The sequence below is a fragment of the Sinocyclocheilus grahami genome, unplaced genomic scaffold (assembly GCF_001515645.1).
Source record: "Sinocyclocheilus grahami isolate Dianchi unplaced genomic scaffold, SAMN03320097.WGS_v1.1 scaffold15.1, whole genome shotgun sequence".
In the NCBI taxonomy this organism is placed as follows: Eukaryota; Metazoa; Chordata; class Actinopteri; order Cypriniformes; family Cyprinidae; genus Sinocyclocheilus; species Sinocyclocheilus grahami.
The window spans coordinates 3,192,946-3,208,575 of NW_015505194.1; the positions used below are offsets into that span (position 1 = coordinate 3,192,946).

General features: G+C 36.6%; 1 protein-coding gene across 3 annotated transcripts in view; it reads right to left on the reverse strand.

Moving 5' to 3' along the window:
• LOC107602065 (zinc finger protein DPF3) overlaps positions 1-15,630 on the reverse strand; it is a 29,941-nt gene that overhangs the window by 12,520 nt on the left and 1,791 nt on the right. For all 3 annotated transcript variants that reach the window (XM_016294475.1, XM_016294467.1, XM_016294484.1), the window contains exons 2-5: positions 8,042-8,202; positions 4,885-4,992; positions 1,210-1,343; positions 108-203 (exon numbers count right to left, since the gene is read on the reverse strand). In XM_016294475.1, the coding sequence (XP_016149961.1) occupies positions 108-203; positions 1,210-1,343; positions 4,885-4,992; positions 8,042-8,202 (499 nt within the window). The remainder of the gene's footprint in view (positions 1-107; positions 204-1,209; positions 1,344-4,884; positions 4,993-8,041; positions 8,203-15,630) is intronic.

Consider the following 15,630-nt stretch of genomic DNA (forward strand, 5'->3'; position numbering starts at 1 on the left):
TCCGGTGTCAGTCCGCCTTGTCTCGGGCTGTCTCTTTTTCTTGCTCTTACTTGCCTTTTTTCCTTCACACCATCCGCAGATTTTGATGAGTCATGCTCATCACTCACCCTGCCTTTGTTTCGATGCTTCCTCTTTGGTGTGTCCACTTCAAAATTTTCATCGTCATGGAAACCATCCCCATTTTCATCTGCCTCAAGCACCCTCTGCAGAGAATGAAGAAAGTTGGGGTAAGCGATTAGATAACAAAGATCAATGCACTGCACAAGAAAAGACAACAGTCCACATACAGAAAGAGTGGAGAACTTTATTGTCATGTATGGACAATGGGGTCCTGAAAACACTGGATTTCGTAGCAAAAACTTAGCACAGGAAACACTAAAAGCTGGTTGTTTTTATGAGCAGGCTACTGAATCATTCATTCAACCGATTCATTCAAAAACGCTGATTCATTCAGGAGTGAAACAGCACCTACTGAGTGTTGCTTCTCCTGTGGCTTCGCTTGGAAGCATAAACAGGCACTGTATCTGGCACAATTGGGTTTAAAATGTAAGCTAACTTAATATTAACTTCTATTCAACTGTTGTATGAAATCAAGATTTTTCTTGCAGTCGTGCATTTTCTTTAATGATATTTGGTACAACATCACTCTTGCTTGTGTGATATTGTGAAGATATAATGTGCAGTGCATTGTGTAGAAAGCATGCTGCAGTTTGTGTTTTATCGAGTCTAGTGGTCCTTACCCTAATAGCGCGGTATTGTTTGCCAGAAGGTAGAAAACAAAACAGCTTGTGGCTGGGGAGGATGGGGTCTCAGATGATGGATTGGGCTTTACAGCAACAGTGAATGGTGGATTGCATCTTATAATGCTCTGCGCCATCACCTCAAACCTTTGCAAAGCATCTCTGTTGGGGTTTTTTTTTTCTTCACATTTTTCACTTTTAAAAATCATAGGCCTATTTATTGTGCCTTAAATATCCTAATTATTCATGGTTATATGTTAGATACATTTTATTATTTGTATATTATTGTTTTTTCCCCCTTCTGTCTGTGAATCTTTCAGAACAGAGTTACAACCTATTTTTGGTTCGTGACCCACCAACTGAAAACCACTCAGTCAGACTGTCACACAAGTCTGACACTGACTCTTAATATATTATCATGCACGACCAAACCAATGAAATCCTTTAGAAAGGACTGTCAATATGTTACCTGGATTTCCAGTAGTGTCTCTTCCTCTTTGGAGTTATTGTTCCTCTTGTCCAAGATCCCATCGCCTCGTAACAGAGCCTCCAGGGCCGTGGCCTCCGTCGCTGGGGCTTCTCTCTTGGCCATCAGCTCAGCCTCTAAACAAGAAAGAAAGAGGTAGAAAATGAGAATGTCAGGTAAACAGCCAGTAGAAGCAGCTTCTTTGAATCTCTCCTCCATAAACAGTGGGGTCCAAAAGTCTGAGAAAAAATTATATTACTTGCATAATACTGAGTGAAAAGGTGTGTTAAAAAAATTGCAATACATTTCTTAGTATGTAGTATTACTGTATTTCTAAATGTTTCTCTGTATTTACAGGGTTAAATAAAAACCTAAGAATAAAGTCCCAGATTTTTTCCCAGTTTTTGGACTTCACTGTATATTAAAATAAGAGGTACAATCAGCTAGAGACAATGAGTGAATAAATCACTTGTCTGAAGGCACTTCATAAAGGCATCAGTTTCACAGACATACACATGTGTGTATGTGCATGTGTGTGTACGTGTGTGTGTATGTGTGTTTTCCACCATCAGTTTGGGTAGATTTCTTGGACACACCAGCCATCAATATGTTTTTATAGGGTGGATAGCTTTTCAAGCCTCATTAAAGGTGAAAAGCTCCAGGTGCTGAAGATAAACTTGAGGATGTGTATGTATGGAGGAGAAGGCAGGAAAGAAATAGTCTTAAGCTGTGTCTCATTTCACTCCCTAGATCTTTATGATGTGAATTGCCATATCGTGAATACTATCGCGTACTAGCAAGGGCCTGGATCCACTAAACATTACTCATTATACCTATGCCATAACTGCAAGATCATGCATTCAAACATAGATGAATCTGATATTTATCAACATTGCTATATCCACCTTATTTTGCAACATGGAAGTAAGCTATTTTCTTATGACTAAGTAAAATAAGGTAGATATGCATCATGCATTTGCTGCTAGCTGTTTAAATGGGCCGTGCTATTATGTGATTGTGTTGCATTTTTGTTAATCAAGCAAAAAAGATTATGTACATATATAATAACTTTCATAAATAAAACAAATATAATAAAGAAAGACACAAAATACTTACAATATGAATATCAGTATCTCAAGGAAAAAACGTTTGGGGACAGTAAGATTTTTTAAAATGTATTTGAAAGAATTTACTATATTTAACAGGGCAGCATTTTTTTTATGATAATTAATGATACAGTAAATCAGTAATAATGTGAACTATTATAACAATTTAAAATAACTGTTTTCTATTTTAATACATTTTAAAATGTAATTTATTCTTGTGATGGCAAAGCTGAATTCTTAGTAGCCATTACACCATACTTCAGAAAATACTTATTATTATTATCACCATCATTGAAAACAGCTGTTCTGCTTAATATGTTTGAGGAAACTGTGATATTTTGAAGATTCTTTGATGAATAGGAAAAGAACAGTGTTTGTTTGAAATAGATATTTTTTGTAACATTGGAACTGTATCCTTGCCTAATAAATGTATTCATTTCTTTATTTTTTAAAAATTGGACTGATCGGAAACCTTTGAACAGTAGTGTAAATAAAACTAAATAAAATAGTCTTTTTGGGGGATCTTTATATATATTTAATATCTCTAATTACTACATAAACCTTTTACTGGCTTAGGTTTTTCCCCTTTAATGCAGATGAGGAATGCAAAATTAAAGAATAAAATGAGATTTAAGAAGGCACGATCATTTCTGAAAAGTATCTGATGATCATTTCTGAGTAAACATTTGATGTTCTCTGGTTGTTACAGTGCATTCTGGGTAGGGTGTGAACGTTTCAGTGCAATGACAATGACAGTTTAGAAATGGCTGACTCTCTGAGGAGTGCACTTACTAGTAAACTAAGGCGTGGGTTGAAACACACTCTTAGGTCTGTCACAACATTTTAATTGTTTTCTGATCTATAATCTGCATCAGTGGAGTTAAAGTGTTCCCAGAAGCTGTGGTTTCTGATGGCCATATCGTGTTTGCTGTAAGATGTTCCTACTCAGTATGTGTGTACATGATTGAGAATGTTTTTATGAATCTCTGTCCTTGTCTTTATTCTCTTTGTGTCTGATTGAGCCGAGACACACTCTTCCCCTGGGAGAGGATCTGAAAATAGCGCAGAGTGCCAGTCAGGGGCTGATTGCAGCCGCCCATCCCCCGTCTCTAGCCGCCAATCATGAACAAGTGGCTGAGAGAGGTTGATGTCTACAGACACAAATCATAAGGTCTTAATCATCACAATATAATACAGCACTGCAATATTTATGCATGCCATTAAATCACAACATTGGCACTGAAAAGGCACACACTGACTGGAAAGACTATGTACTGCTTTTAATTAAGAAATTAGCTAGATCACGCTGAGGACTCTGTTTCATATAGCAAGCGTAGAGCATAATGAATATATCAGTTCACTGAGATGCAGCTATGTGGTATTGTCACTTGGCGTGATTATATAGCAGGCAAAATAGCCTGACTGAATCAGTTTATTGAACTAGAGGCTGTTCTACATGCCACATCTGCTGTGGAGAAAAAGACAGCATATGTAGGTGAACATGAACATAGGAATTGAGCTTGCTTGCTTGCTTGTCGTTATGAACCAGACTTGGATGGGATATTGGACACCAAACCTGTTTACAGTGACTGAGCCCCCAGAAATGTACAACACAAACACATTTCAGGCAGGAAGCTTAGGAACGATGTCCTGCTGTAACAGAGCAGAATTATGCCTCGCTATAGTGTAAATATTACGATTCCAGGACTCGGAAAAACACATAACTTAAAGGGATAGTTCACTCAAAAATTAAAATTGTCATTATTTACTTATCTTCATGTTTGCACTTATCCTCGGAGAGCATAAGAGACTTTCAAAAACATGAAAATATCTTAGCATTTAAACGTTAGTGTATAGTCTTCAAAAAGACAGAAGAAAGAGAGTCATATAGAAACTGAACAACATGAGAGTGAGTAAATAATGACAAAACCTTAATTTGTGCATGAACTATCCCTAAGAGTAGACTACAATGCATATTAAATATTCATCATGCCAACATGTCTGAATGTGATTTGAGGGGTGCTTTGGAGGGGTTAATTACAGTTCCTGTATGACACTTGGTAGGAGCTATTTTGTCACTCAAATCCTCCTTCTGATATCTACATTATTGGAAAGCAATCATGCTTTTTTCCAGGCCTGAATCATTTTTATTCACTGTTTTTCTGCTGAACTCATGCTGGCTGAGCTCCAAATGAAGGTCAGGGGTTCTTATATTGCTTTACTGCTATTGTATTTCCAGGGACAGCTAAGAAAATAATAGAGTGGCTTTCTTGTTGACACAGACAGGCCTTTATGTGCCTTTATCGAGTTCTTCAAGCCCTTCTGTAGCCCCCCCAATCAGTCTCCAAGACTTGCATTCTAATGCTGCATGGCCAAATGATTAAAGGGGCCTGATCAGGGCACACACAGACACAGAGAAGGATAATGAGACCCAGATGGGCCAGTTCTACAGCCTCTGAATGACCTCAGAGCAAAGAAGCAAGGACGGAGAGAAAAGAACAGCAAGACAGAATTCAAAACCAAAATGTAAGCTTGAGAGAAATCACACAATTAGCCACAATCATGATCTCACCGAGTCGGAGTTCACAAAGGCGAAGCTGAGGGTCAAGTGGCGGGTGAAGTCGCCTCTTCTTTCTCCAGCAACGCGCTGGGTAGGTATACATCTGACCTGCTGCCAACCCTGCAATCAAACAGACAGTAGTAGCATGGTTTGAATAGGCTCTTAGACACACATTCTTCATATAAGCACTATTTGCATGGGATTATTTTTGTAAACAATGTTTAGGTTAAAATTAATAATGGAGGATATTTGTGATTTCATATACCAGTTTGGATTAGAATCTATTGTCTAAATGTGGATGTTATGAGATGTCATGTGCTCTTAGGTTAAAGAAAATGATAAAAAAATAAAGTCTCTTATGCTCAACAAGGCTGCATTTTTTGATTAAAAATATAGTAAAAACAGCAACATTGTGAAATATTATTACAACTTATAATTACTGTTTTCCATTTGAACATATTTTAAAATTTAATTTATGTGATAGCAAATCTTAATTTTTAGTAGTCATTACTCCAGATAATCAATCAATCAATAAAACAATAATACTAATTTTTGGTGCTCAAGAAACATTTCTTATTTATATCAATGTTGAAAACAGTTTTTTTTCTGAATCTTTGATCAATAGAAAGTTCAAAAGAACAGAATTTACTATTGAAATAATGTTTTGTGTGTATAAATGTCTTAACTGCCACTTTTGATCAATTTAATGCATCCCTGCTAAATAAAAGTATTAATTTATTTAAAAACTAAACTTACTGACCCCAAAATTTTGAAGGACAGTGTATGTAAATGTAAATTTTCACTTACAGGCATCACTCTGAGAAACACAAAACTAGTCTTATCTGGATAGAGCGTTAAACACAAGAACTTGAATAAAACATCTTAAATAAAAACGCTGGCATCAAGGGTTTTCACAGGGTCATTCTCTCTGATTGGCTCATACCACATAATCTGTGCACTTACATAGATCTGTGAGGCACATGGTCTCACATAGTTATTCATCTATCCAGTCTATAATGGTAAAATAGAGGAATCAAATGCGAGAGAGAGAAACCCAGAATAAAAAACATCCAATAAACACTGGTCTACCGCAAAGTGTAGGGTGTGGCTATGAAGCTTTTAGCTGCGAGGCGCTGACTCTATTTGTGTCCGGTTCTCGGCAGGCATATTGTTCCCTTTGGCAGCTGTATATCTAGATATTGGCTGTTTTGGTCAGATAATAAGGTAAGGAATGCTGTGGAAAGACTAGAGACATACTTCTGCCCCATTACACTGAATAGTGCAATGAATGCATTGTTTAACATGTTACAAACTTACAATTTCCTAAAGACTAGTATGCTGTATAAACACTCATCAACACAAAGTTTGATTGCACTCTCTGTGCCATCTGCTTTAAAATGAAATTCATCAGTCTTTATCATTAAATAGCTGCATTTTAAGTGGATTTTAAAATTGGAGTGTAAAGTGCCAAAGTCCAACTTATCCAAATGGCTGTGGTGAGAAAAAAAACTGTAGAATGACTGGACATGATGCAGTCTACCAATTTTAAACATTTGGTTAGATGATTGTGTCTTGAGATGACAGCACCCTACAAACTCCTTCTGTAGTTCATTTAATGCACACGAACACATATGCAATATACTGTAAGTAAAATATTGCTAATATATGCTAGCACACCACACCTCTTCATTAAAAGGAGAGTTCACCCAAAATATAATTTACTCACTGTCATGTCATCCCAATCTCATATGACTGACTGGCTGTTAAGCTCAAAAAACAAAACGAAAACCCCCATAAAACTAAAATTTTACCATTCATTAGTTCTCACTAGAAACAGGCTGAAATTTTACCCATTATTCAGTGATAATCCTACCGTCCATTGAGCTGTTAACTCTAGAACCACGGTGACCAGATCAGTCATTGAATTCATGAACTAATCAGTCTTGTTAAAGATTCACTTCATTGAAAAGAACACACACAAAAAACACAAAAAGAGTGATTCAATCACCTCTACAGTTGTCAAGTTTAACTTTCAGTCAGTTCCTCACATAAAGTTACTGCATGGTGAATCACTTATTTATTTATTGTTTTAATAAATGTACACAAGTTTTATAATATTATTATACAATAATTATAATATTATTATATTTCTATATAAGCCTTGTATGTGTTTTGCTATACATTCTATTAAATATATAAATGCTAATAATATTAATAAATATTATATTATATTAATTATATTTATTCATTCATTAATTTTTGGAGCTTAAAGGCACAATATGTAAGATTTTTTCATTAAAATATCCAAAAACCACTAGAACAGTGTTATATATTTTGCTGACTTGTGTACTTACATTATCCCAAATGTTTCGAAGAATGTTTAAATCCAGAGAAATAAGCAAATTTAACTAGTGACATGGCCCGTGTCCATAGTGTCATTGTGTCGCCTGCCAATGACGTCATAACCCCTCCATTTCCGGTTTTGTTTTTGTAGAAAACATGGAAACACCAAAGACACTTTAATATGTTGTGCGTTTTAATAGACCGGTGACAACCGCACAGAGTAACATAATAACAGAACTTTCAAATGTATCTAGTATAATAAAACAGCGCTGCTTTTTTTCCCCACATACGCACGACCGGAAGGAGTGGAAGCGGTCGACTGTGGCATAATAAAAGCTCTGCTGCTTTCGAGCCGTGTTCCACGCTCGTTCAGTGGCCTCGTTTCGCTTCGACGGCTTTCAGCCTCACCCTGCTTCATTCTACTACATTAATAAATCATTAGCTCATCCATGAACATGATTTCTGCCCGAGTCTCGTCGGATTGCATCAGCTGTGTGGATGAAGACGACAACTCCCATGATTTTACATTCAGTCTCGGCGTCATCAAACTACGCCTTTGTCTCTTTGTTTATTTTGAATACGCGCCCTCCAGCGGCGAAAATTACATATTGTGCCTTTAACAGACTGTGAACAGAAAAGATTCTTCATAAATATTTATTTTTCTCTTCCACAAAAAATAAATAAATAAAAATAATAATAATATCTGCATACAGGTTTGTAAGAACATGAAGGTAAGTAAATAATGAATTTTAATTTCGAGTCAACTTTTTCTTCCAAATCTTTTTAACGTTAATGTTATTTTAAAGGTAAATGCAGAACAGGCTACCTGGCCCCCGGTGCCGCTTCTCCATCCAGATGTAACAGTTGTTTTGAGCTACGCCCGTCTGAGAGTCCAGGAAGGGCATGCGTACGCTGCGCTCCGCACACAAGCGGGCATTGTAGCTGCGACAGTGCTCAATGGCCTCCCTGTAGAACTGGTCCCCGAGCCTGAGGAAGACACATTTTTTGGTGAGGGAGCCTGGCTTTAGTATAAACCATGCCAGTCCATACAGTGTGAATCATTAAAAAGAGATTCTGAGTAGTGCCACCTTCAACTAATAATTAATAGTTAATAGTCCAAGTACCTCATTACAGGCTAAACTTCCATACATTAGTCAGACTATGAAGACATTAAGATTTTAAAGAACCTGCTTTGGAAAAGATAGAGCTATTTTTGTTGGCTAATACCATTGCAGATCAATACAGCTTCAAGTGTTTTGTGCTGTTGTGTTGAGCCTCTGGGACATGCTTTCTTTTCACAATTCACTTTCCCACAGACTTACAGTGTCATCCATGACATTCTCTAGGTAGTCAAAAGGCACAGAGATGTGACTACCAACTTCCAAATTGAAAGACAGAAAAGACACTGGACCTGAGCCAGCCTACATGGCTTCTCTCCCCATACCTGCCTCCTGTCTTGATTAGATCACTCTTCTCTGGACTAGAGGATACACAGATATGTGAGGAATGCTGGGCTGGACAAAGAGGAGTATTCCAACTCAGCATGGTGACACAAAGAGCCTCAGTGTTTAGAGGGAGCAGAAGAGAATAAAGCAGGCAGGTATGAAAAGCAAAGGTCTGAGAAAGACAACTAACATTTGATAGCCTAGTCTACTCCCAAAAGTAGGTTTGAGAATGGAAAACCAGTTCTTATTCAGAACCATTTCCATTAAAATAATACTGTTACCATTCTGGAACGTCTGTAAATATGAACAGAAAACAGTTCATATTACTCATATCATTCCAAACCTATCTCTTTCTTTCTTAAAAAAAACATATTTTGAAAAACAATGGAGTCCACTGTTGGTTTTGGACAAGTGCTGTCACGATGTTAGATTTTCACTAATAACACTGAATAACACTCACATATGGTTACACTAACATACACTAGGTATGTTAGTGTAACCATACCTATACATAGGATAGGAATAGGAAAATTCTGCAGAATGCCCTTTTTTTTCTTACAGGATTAAAAAAACTCCCACTTGTTTTCCGTTTCCGTTTTGTTTTCCATGATGGGTGGTAACCAGTGTTACAATACCACCACCTGAAAATACTGAAAACAGTATTATCTCCCAAATCAGCTGTTGAATTCTTGATTCTTTTCGTCATTCATCTTGAAAATCTCCAGATCTACATTTCTTCCTTACTCCAGCATTCACCATATTCCACCCTTTTTCCTGGGCTTCCTGTGAGCATTATTTCCCTGAAACGAAATGCCTGCGCTATCAGCTGGAGACTGCAGGAGTTATTATGTAAGTTGCAGTGACAGAGGCCCCGCATTAGAGCGCCCACGACCAGCGCGAAAGCCGCTATCACCATAATCATCAACATGCTCCACTGGACTAAACTGCCCTGATGGCTCTCAACTCAAGTTCCCTCTCAGAGTCGAACTATAACTACCTTTCAGCACCTTAAACAAAACCATAACGAACCCTAGAGATGACAAGTGCTTAAGTAGAGAGCTTGTGTGAAGACATCACGCTTCATACAGTCTCCCCCATACAAAACCTCTACTATAAACATACCGTGTGTTCACGGCCTCCCGTATTACACTCGAGGCAAGGACTCTGGTCATCAGAGTGGAGCAGTTATGTAAACAGTTCGACTGATGTGTTGGAAGACACGTATTCTCTCTGCCACCTCCCTGGAGGCACGGATAAAGAGAGCCTCTTGAAGGTCGTTGAGATCTTCACTCTTTTAATGTCGATTAGTTATGGACTGAGGAGAATAGAAGGAATGCTTAATAAATCTGTCACAGTATTTGATTTTCACTACCCTCAAGAGCATGAAGGTACTATAGATGATGCATGTTATAATAACGTGGTCAGGAAACAGAAATGTGACTTTGGTCAAGTAAAATCCTTTCAATTTGAAAGTGAAAGGTTAAAGCTGGGTTTCTCACAGTCTATGTGAGCTCACCAAAATTGTGGGATGGTATGACACTGGAATGTGTAAACATTCAGCTAGGTGTCATAACAGGGCATTATGGATTTAAATTCTTCCGTGAGGTTCTAAAGACGTAGACCAGTGTAAAACATCTACAATGCACGCTGAATGGAAAAATAAATGGCAACTAATTATTTTAATGGCTTGATTAATAATTATAAAATGTATTAAATATTAAGTGTCTGATAAACAAAATAATTTTTTTTTATTGAATTATTGCAATAAATATTAGACCATAACAATGAATAATCATTATACTGCAGCAATAAAAACATTATTTGTATATATATATATATATATATATATATATATATATTTAAATAATTATAGTAATAATCCTTTGTTGTTATTTATGTATTTTCAATTCTGTATATGTAATACTTAATAATATATTTAACATTAAATTAATTATCATTAGAAAATTATCATGATTACTTTTAAAAATAATTTATTTTATTATTATTATATTTCTGCATTTTGACAATAATAATTATACTAAACAATAAAAACATTGTCTCATTATTATTATTATTAACCCTTCATGTATTTGTTGTTTTGTTATTTATGTGTTATTATTTTCATTTATGTATATCCCATACTTAATAGTACATTTATAAAATAAATAAGTACAAATAAGTATAAAAGGTAACAATTTAGTATAGGGACCAATTCTCAATATTAACTAGTTGCTTATTAGCATGCATATTACTAGCATATTGGCTGTTTACTAGTACTTATAAAGCACATATTCTACATGACCTTATTCTACATGCTTAATCTTACCCAATACCTAAACTTAACAACTACCTTACTATTAATAAGCAGTAATTAGGAGTTTATTGAGGAAAAAGTTGTGGTTAAAAGTAGGGCTGCCCTCGACTAAAGATTTTTCTGGTCGCCTAGTAGTCGTTCATTTTAAGCATTAGTCGACTAATCGCACGTTTATTAATAAACCATTTTAATCATGCTAATGAGCCTTTAATTGCCTACATAGCCTAATAAGCACTCAAGTGCACTCATAAAGCTTGCCACGACACACCGGCAGAAGTAATGATGATGAATGTGTCAGGGAAAAACAGAAAGAATAAACTGCATTAGCATTTTAATAATCTATTGATAAACTAGTGTTTTCTGTGTTTTCGGCTTAAGAGATGAAGTCGGCAACACTGACTCTTCATCTCTACAGTAGTGAATGTGCCTGCATGCAAGTTTCATATGGATTCCATAATCTGAGAATATTTTTTTTTCAGGTTTGAATTGCTTCATTTGAAAGTAGACATTTCACTCTCTATAGATATTTTTTTCATGTCTGTAAGGCAAGTATACACGGAGTTTCACGCTCAAGTTCACAGAGGCCGAGACGGCAGAAAGCGCATCCTGTTTGCTTTCATTATTTTACAAAAGCGCAATGTTTTGTTGTTATAGTGAGTGCATACAAACAACGTAGAGGCTTTAAAGATTCGAAAGCTGTATTACTCTTATCTGTATGACCAAAATGACAGTATTTTAAGAGCAAGTTACCGCACTACTGTTCAGCTTTCACACTCTGCACAGACACTTGAATAGCGCACATTTTTCTAGGTTAACATTAGATTGAGCGGCCATGTAAAGTTGCTACTACTTACATATTTCAGATGATAAGCCATATTTAAGGTCAATGAACGTTTGGATGTAATGTATTACCACAAAATCCAGCCGTTAACGATCTGTCTGTCACGGACTGCGTGACCTCACCACTTCCTGTGGATTTTTTTCTGCGACTAATAAAATTGTCAACCAAGCCTCTTCTAGTCGACTAAAGGTTAGTCGACTATTAGGGGGCAGCCCTAGTTAAAATTTACTTAATAGTGAGAACTGTACCTTAAAATAAAGTGTGACCGTATACAATTATTAAGATTGTTGTTATTATTACTATATATTATACAATTTTTCTAGAAAATAAATGCTGCTAAATTGGTAGACCCAATAACCAGTTTAGAAGAAAACTAATTTATATCAAATAATTGTTTGTTTGTAGGAAAAATACGCTGCTGACCGAAAAGCAGCAGAAAATATGTTCTCATTGAGAGGTAGAGCAAAGGAAATTAGCTGAAGACTAAACATTTATTCAGTTTTTCACACATCCAATTCAAATGCATTTGTAAACTAGCGTTTTTCTATGAGCCTATTTCAGCCTCTATGAAAACTGTAAATTAACCTTCTGCACTGAGCCATGTGCTTTGTGCCTGGGCTGCTCTTAGGAAATGAATACCTACTCTTTATTCAACAGAGCAGAGCTGCGGCTCATTCACAGTTTTGTGTGTAACTCAGAGGCTGGAGGCCCCTTTACTCAGCCAGCGTCTATATTCATATTACTTGAACAACAGGGGTGTCTCCTTTGTGTCTCAAAAGAACATAGCCACACTTCTTAAGGATGTAGAAGATGTCTTTCATATTCAAATGACCCCTTTAGTTTGATTTAATCCGAATGGTCTCTCTAAGGACAGGTGTCCATGAATAATCATTGGCTTAGGTAGGCGTTGCTCAGAGAATTGTTGTTCGTTTTCAAATACATATGCATACCTTCGTGATAATCAGCACTGCATTTCAATTAGACACGTGCTTTGTAAACCGGCTCTCCAAATGTGATTAAGCTTTCATTAGTTAACAGGCCAGCACAGAGACGTCTTGTCTCAAAGCACTTCCTAAAGAAGCTTTTCATCAGTGCAAATAAACAAGATCTGCTTTAACTGAAATGCACTTTCAGATTTTTTTTAATCATCTTGGCTTGCTTGTTCAAATCAACTCATTCACAAATCTCACTACAAATGCTTCATAAGAAGTCCAGATTTCCAGATGAAGTGTGCCATTTTTTATGTTAAACACAGCAACATTTGGCTCAACCAATGGAGCTAATTTGGGGGTGGAGCTTTTTGTTCAAAGACCAATGGCATTTGTGAAATGCTCTGTTTGCTACAGATACAGAAACACGTCACCTTTAAACCTCTTCAAAACCTCTCACTTTACAGCTTTTTATGTGATTGTATGGGTATTTTAAAATAGTCTGTGCTGTGAGGATAGGGAGGTGTTGATATGAATAGGGATTTGCCCTCCACGGTGTATAGTGAGAAGAGAGAGAGTGATCTATCACAGTCAGGCTCTATTCTGTGTCTATGGGTAGATGAAGAGGCTGAAAACAGAAGCTATAGTCTCTCTCTCTCTCTCTCTCTCTCTCTGAACACCCAGGGCACTGAGTGCACCACATTCACTACATTCACTCATTACATGCCTGTTAATCCAATTGACCATAAATTACTGGGGTTACGTTTGCCATATCAAAAAGCATTGATCCTTTACAACAGAATTTGGGCATTTAACAATTTATCTTCATTGAATTTTAATCATTAATTGCAGGTTTCATTTTTGTTTAATGGAATATAAACCAGATTTTTACTGTAATTTGTTGCACTATGATATATCAGGACCATATAAATTATCAGCAGACATTGGAGATTTTTAATTTATCAGTACTCATCTGTTAATATTGGAAAAATATACCGTTCAAAAGTTTGGTCAGTAAGATTTTGTAATATTCTTGAAAGAAGTCTCTTATGCTCAAGGCTGCATTCATTTGATAAAAAAAAATACAGAAAAAAATAATAATACTGTGAAATATTATTTCAATTTATTTATTTTAATTTTAATTGATTCCTGTGATGGCAAAACTGAATTTTCAGCAGTCATTACTCCAGTCTTCAGTGTCACACGATTCTTCAGAAATCATTCTAATATGCTGATTTGATGCTCAAGAAACTTGTCTTATTATTGTCGGTGTCAAAACAGATGTGCTGTGGAACACATGATACTGTACTTTTTTTATTCAGAATTCTTTGTTAAATAAAAAGTTCAAAAGAACAGCATTTATTTGACACAAAAAAATTGAATGGTAGTGTATTATATTGGTTTTCAGTGTTAATAAACTTCTATCCCTATTCATAAGGCAAATCATATAGTTAAACAAACTTGAAGCTTATACTCACCCACAGTATAAAACACTTGTGGAAGTGTAAGTATTTAGAAGATGCCTTTTCTTATGGTAATTCACGTGCAAGTTGCACCCAGAAATTGTAATTTTACAATTTATTATGTATCTGTGAAATAATGTATGACTGTAATGGAAAAGCAATGCCTAATTCAGCTCTGCTCTGAACCTCTTTAGTCAGTCTTGAAGAGCAAATTTAGGCTGTGAGGAAGCTATAGGTGCCCCATCAGACTGCTGTGCTTTCATGATATCGCTCACATTCTGAGAGAAACCCCTCAGCGGTGAATAAAGAAAGGGCCTTCAGCAAGGGAGAGAGGTCAGAAGAGCTTGAGGAAGTCCTGGAGTGTGTAGTTGTCGGCCTTGTTAGCAAATATTTAATGTCTTTATTTAAAAAAAGGGGAAAAAAAGAAAAAAGGTGATGTAGAGGTCTAGACTGTTTGCAAATGGATTATGGAATGGAATGACGAGAGGCATGTAAAATATGCTTTCCTTTCAGTTTTTTTGTTTATTATTTTAAGTCCATTTCTTTTCTTTTTTTTTCTTTTGCAAACCATATTATTTCAGCTGAGTAAAAACATGTTTTTAAAGAGACTCGGCATATACAAAAAGAAACATGCTAAACAGGAAAAGGGTTTGGAGTAGTGGAGTCTATCAGCACAAACCCCTGTTCCTGGACACACAAAGACCTCTGGCTCAACGGTGTTTTTAGCGCAGTTGTAATGTGAAAACGAAATGCATCCAGACAGATGAAGCTGGGGGGGAGGGGAGCAGGCTACTGCAAGCGCCTTAACCTAAACCCCACATATTCACCCCCTCAACGCCCCCTCGATTTATATGTGACGAAACGAACGCAAACCACCTGACCCCGCTCTCCAGACACTAATAAATGAATAGACTAAATGCTGTTGAACACGGTATATAATATGACTGCTCCTTGGTAGAAAACAACACTTGTATTTAACAGCGGTGGGAAGTAATCTCATTCACAACAAACAAACAACCAGACAAGAAACACATTATTTGCCTGGGCAACATAATGAGATTTACAGAGGAAGAAAAAAAACAGCCAAATTATACAAGTAACAGTCTTTGTTAACCAAGTCCAACATTCACAGATTCCTCCATAACACAATAAGGGAAAATGCTTACTGTTTTATAGCAAAGTATTTAGAATAATAGCACTGGGTAGAGGGAAAAAACATAAAAGTGTGCTCAGACAGGTGAATACGGCTCCTTTTCCTGCTCCCAGTGACCCCCTGATGTCTTTTTGGTGGGATGGGAGGGGAGCTTTATGTCCCTGATCTGGAGCAGATGGGGCTCTGTCTCTTGCCCACTGACATCTCTGCGGCTAGTCATCAGAACAGATGGGTACTGAGGGATCCTGAGATATTGCTAATCTGCTCCAC